At 40.4% G+C, this 4,532-nt stretch overlaps 1 protein-coding gene across 1 annotated transcript; it reads left to right on the top strand.

The window, feature by feature from the left end:
- Window positions 1–240: 240 nt before the first annotated feature.
- Window positions 241–2,279, top strand: LOC110940294 (leucine-rich repeat extensin-like protein 3). The gene has a single exon (XM_022181841.2). The coding sequence runs from the start codon at window positions 434–436 to the stop codon at window positions 2,174–2,176; it is 1,743 nt and encodes a 580-aa protein (XP_022037533.1). The 5' UTR covers window positions 241–433; the 3' UTR covers window positions 2,177–2,279.
- Window positions 2,280–4,532: the final 2,253 nt, after the last annotated feature.

The following is a 4,532-nucleotide window of genomic DNA, read 5'->3' as shown; positions in this document are numbered from 1 at the left end:
TGTTCTAAATTTCAACCGCGTCCGTTCATATAAATTTGCAAACACAATGACGAAAAAATAATAAATGTGAATAGAAAGAAGTTAAAAAAATTAAATATTTGAACATTATAAATGTGAATAACGTTCATATAAATTTGCAAACACAATGACGAAAAAATAATAAATGTGAATAGAAAGAAGTTAAAAAAATTAAATATTTGAACATTATAAATGTGAATAGAAAGAAGTAAAAAAAAATTAAATATTTGAACATTGAATGCATTCGTCGTCTATACGACGACGACTGAGCAATTTAAAACCACAACCGGACACCGCGTGCTACTCCGCAGGCCTCCGGCGAATCACTCTCTATAAATTCACATTCACTTTACTTTAGCTTCACATTTTCTAGAGAGTGTTGACACTTTCTCTCTCATCAACAGTCAACTGGCAGATGTCTAGTAAGAAGAATTCAACGTTTATTTGTTGTTTCCTGTTAGCATTTTCGATTACTTTTATTTTTTGTTACAGCTCCGCCATTAACGGCGGCGATGGATGGCTCACCGACGGGGAGGTGAGTTACATCCTGCAACGGCAGTTATTGCACTACCGAGATGAGTTAGCAGGTAGAGGTGAAAATGTTAGCGTAGATCCTACGCTAGGGTTTGAAAACCCTAGGTTGAGAAACGCTTACATTGCGTTACAAGCGTGGAAGCAGGCGATAATTTCAGATCCGCAAAATCTTACCGTTGATTGGACCGGATCCGGTGTGTGCAACTACACCGGAGTGTTCTGTGCACCCGCACCTGATAACCGCTCTGAATTAACGGTCGCTGGAATTGATTTAAACCACGGTGATATCGCCGGTTACTTGCCGGAGGAGCTAGGTTTACTCACCGATTTAGCATTGTTTCATCTGAATTCTAACAGGTTCTGTGGAACCGTTCCGAAGAAGTTTCGGAACTTGAAACTACTGTTTGAACTTGATCTGAGTAATAACAGATTCGCCGGAATATTCCCTCACGTTGTTCTTAAATTACCGAAGTTGAAGTTTTTAGATATCCGGTTTAATGAGTTTGAAGGCGGTGTGCCTAAAGAACTGTTTGATAAAGATCTGGACGCTGTTTTTATAAACCATAACCGGTTCATGTTCGAAATTCCGGATAATTTTGGCAATTCGCCGGTGTCTGTGATTGTGTTAGGGCACAATAAGTTTGACGGATGCCTTCCTGCGAGTATCGGCAACATGTCGAATACGTTGAATGAGATTATTATGATGAATAATGGATTGAGGTCCTGTGTGCCGGAAGAGATAGGGTTGTTGAAGGAAGTGACAGTGTTTGATGTGAGTTTTAATGAGTTGATGGGGCAGTTACCGGAGAGTGTTTCGGGTATGGTTAATGTGGAGCAGTTGAATGTGGCCCATAACTTTTTGAGTGGGAGGATACCGGAGAGTGTTTGTAGGCTGCCCAAGTTGGTGAATTTTACGTTTGTGGATAATTTCTTTACTGGTGAATCGCCGGCTTGTTTGAAGTTGCTGGCTTTTGTTGATAGGAGGAACTGTTTGCCGGCAAGGCCGGCGCAAAGGTCTGAGGAGCAGTGTAGGAGGTTTGCTTCTAAGAAGATACATTGTAGTGCATTTAATTGTGCTCCATTTGTACTGCCGTCGCCGCCGCCACCGCCCGTCTACTTGCCGCCACCACCTGTCTACTCTCCCCCGCCTCCACCAGTTGCATCCCCACCACCACCATACGTCTATTCATCACCACCGCCACCATACGTCTATTCATCACCACCACCACCGGTTGCATCCCCACCACCACCTTATGTCTATTCATCACCACCACCACCGGTTGCATCCCCACCACCACCTTATGTCTATTCATCACCACCTCCACCAGTTGCATCCCCACCACCACCATCGGCAGCCCAATCTCCACCACCACCTTATGTCTATTCATCACCACCACCACCGGCAGCCCAATCTCCACCACCACCATCGCCGCCCACTTGTATTGAACCGCCTCCTCCGCCACCTCCTTGTGTTGAGAACTCTCCACCACCTCCAACTGTTTACCATTCACCACCACCACCACCAGCTATGATTTATACTCCGCCAGCTCCGGTATACGAGGGGCCTTTACCTCCGGTGACTAGCGTCACGTATGCTTCCCCTCCGCCACCGCCCTTTTACTGATTCATTAGAGAAAAAAGGAAAACTTAGTTACAGTAGTACAACCATCTATTTCTTCTTTTTCCTGATAACAATTATAATTCATGAGACGGATAGTTTTTTCGAATTGGGAAAATAAGAAATAAAATGGTAAATCTAGGTTGCATGTATAGAGAACGTCCCATTTGCCAGGCCACAAATCCGTTATGGGTCTGGTTTCTAATTTATTATTGAGAAAATTACGAAAATAGTCAAGGTCAGGTTTGACTTACGAAAATAGCCACCTCATTTTTTCTGAGGTGACTATTTTCGTAATTCAACTCTGGTCTTGGCTATTTTCGTAATTTTCTCTTTATTATTTTAATTAAACTAGGATTGCGATCCGCCGCAATGCGGCAGGGATTCTTTAGTTATAACAAAGTGGATCTAGGACCCGCACGTTATGTTAAACCTGTCAAACGGAGAAAAAATAGACGATGTAAAAATGTTCACCTACACACGCACGTTGCGTCGTGTTAACTCGCAAAATTTAGAACGAAACGTAAAAACGTTAAAACAAAGACGCACGTTGCAATGTGTTAAATTTTGGGTTAAAAGGCCAAAGTTGAAAGTAAAAAAAATTTTGACGATAGATTGCAAAACATAAAAAATTTTGGGTTAAAAGTAAAAAAAATAAATAGTTTTGGGTTAAAAGTAATTTATGACATGCTTTTTGGTGAAAAGTAAAAAAATCAGTTTTTTTGGATAACCCCCAAAGCCAACGTTACGATAACCATATGCATAACCATTTTTTCTTTAGAAAACCCTCAAAGCACACCCCGTGTTGCGGCGAGGCGTAAAACGGTGTCAAATAGTACTAATGTCACACAGCCGTCATCGATCACCAACACTGACTCGACCTAGGATATGCGTGTTGCGACGAACCTTTCAAACGTGGAAAAATAGAGGTGAAAACGTTGAACCACAGATGCATGTCGCATCGTATTAACTCGAAAAATTTAGAACTATACGTAAAACGAAAATTTGCGAAAGATGAAAACTATAAGTGAAAAAAGTTGTGAAGTTAAATTGCAAATAATGAAAAGTTTTGGGTTAAAGTTATAAAACCAAACTATATAGGGTTAAAATTGTAAAAGATATAAATCTTTGGGTGAAAAGTAGAAAATCAACTTTTTTCTTTGAAAAACTTGCTAAGCTCATATTACAACCTATAAAAGCATAAAGTACTTGCTTCTTTATATAGGGTTTAATTTCATACATTTCTCTTTTACTTAACGTATTGGTCAAGTAAACTTATTAATGGCATGTGCAGTGGTATAACCCCGTAGTGGCTTATGTGACAATTGTCAATTTGGTAAAAATGTGGGTTTTATATAATTTGAGTGTGTAGTGAGAATATATATCTATACTATACTAATAAGCATATCCAAAGGACTTCTTTTAGTCATAAGAATTTCCTTAAAACACCCCTAAAGCATGATGTACAAGTCTTTTAAACACTATAAAATATCACTTTCCACTTATACCCTTATTAACTCAAACAAAAACACACAGATCATGATCCTACCGTCCATCACTATCATGATCATATCCTACCGTCCATTAACTCCACACGGATCATGATCCCCACAACTGTCCTACAATCCCTACTTTTGTACAGCTTTTGTTGTCACACCCCCAAAATCCACGTGCGGAGTATCACCGCTTGGGAGCGTGACATGACCAGGATCAAGCCACCAATCATATTGAACATGTATATAAGTAGTAATAGTTATCCAACAATACGAAAGGTGTTTATCAAAACCAACGTAATTAAGTGTAGCGGAAGCAATTAAGTAAACCCAAACATAAGTATTACTGTGTGAAACATCATAAGTGTTCAAATAGCATTCGCGATCCTTTGCCCACAACGACCTGCTCCTCCCTGTGCAAGCTCCATAATGTACTTAAGGTCCTGCAAGGCATGCAGCAGAGAGTCAACAACTAGTTGAGCGAGTTCACAGAAAGTAAGTTCAGTAATAGAAATGGTATAGCAAGCATTGCGTTCGTTCATCTAATCATGTATCGTATTAGTTCGTTCATTGCTCATGTATAGTATTGGTTTCCATCGCGGGCCCTTTCGGCATGTATGCGAAGATTTGGGTTAATACTCCCAAATATTCTAGACTATGTATATTTGTATCGCTGGCTACCCTGGCATGTGTGCGAAGTTCTAATATGATATAGTTCGCAGCCTTCCCGAGGCATGTGTGCGAAGATCAGTCATAATTATCGCAACCAACCCTTGGCGTGTGTGCGAAGATCTGTTCAGGTAGGTATACTAGTCTAGCCGTATCTTATCATTCACCATCCTCACCCTGAGGACTCATATCATTAAGTT

Source organism: Helianthus annuus, chromosome 5 (genome assembly GCF_002127325.2).
Source record: "Helianthus annuus cultivar XRQ/B chromosome 5, HanXRQr2.0-SUNRISE, whole genome shotgun sequence".
Lineage (NCBI taxonomy): Eukaryota > Viridiplantae > Streptophyta > Magnoliopsida > Asterales > Asteraceae > Helianthus > Helianthus annuus.
Note: the sequence above shows the minus strand (reverse complement) of the source record. Positions and strands in the feature narration are given on the sequence as shown.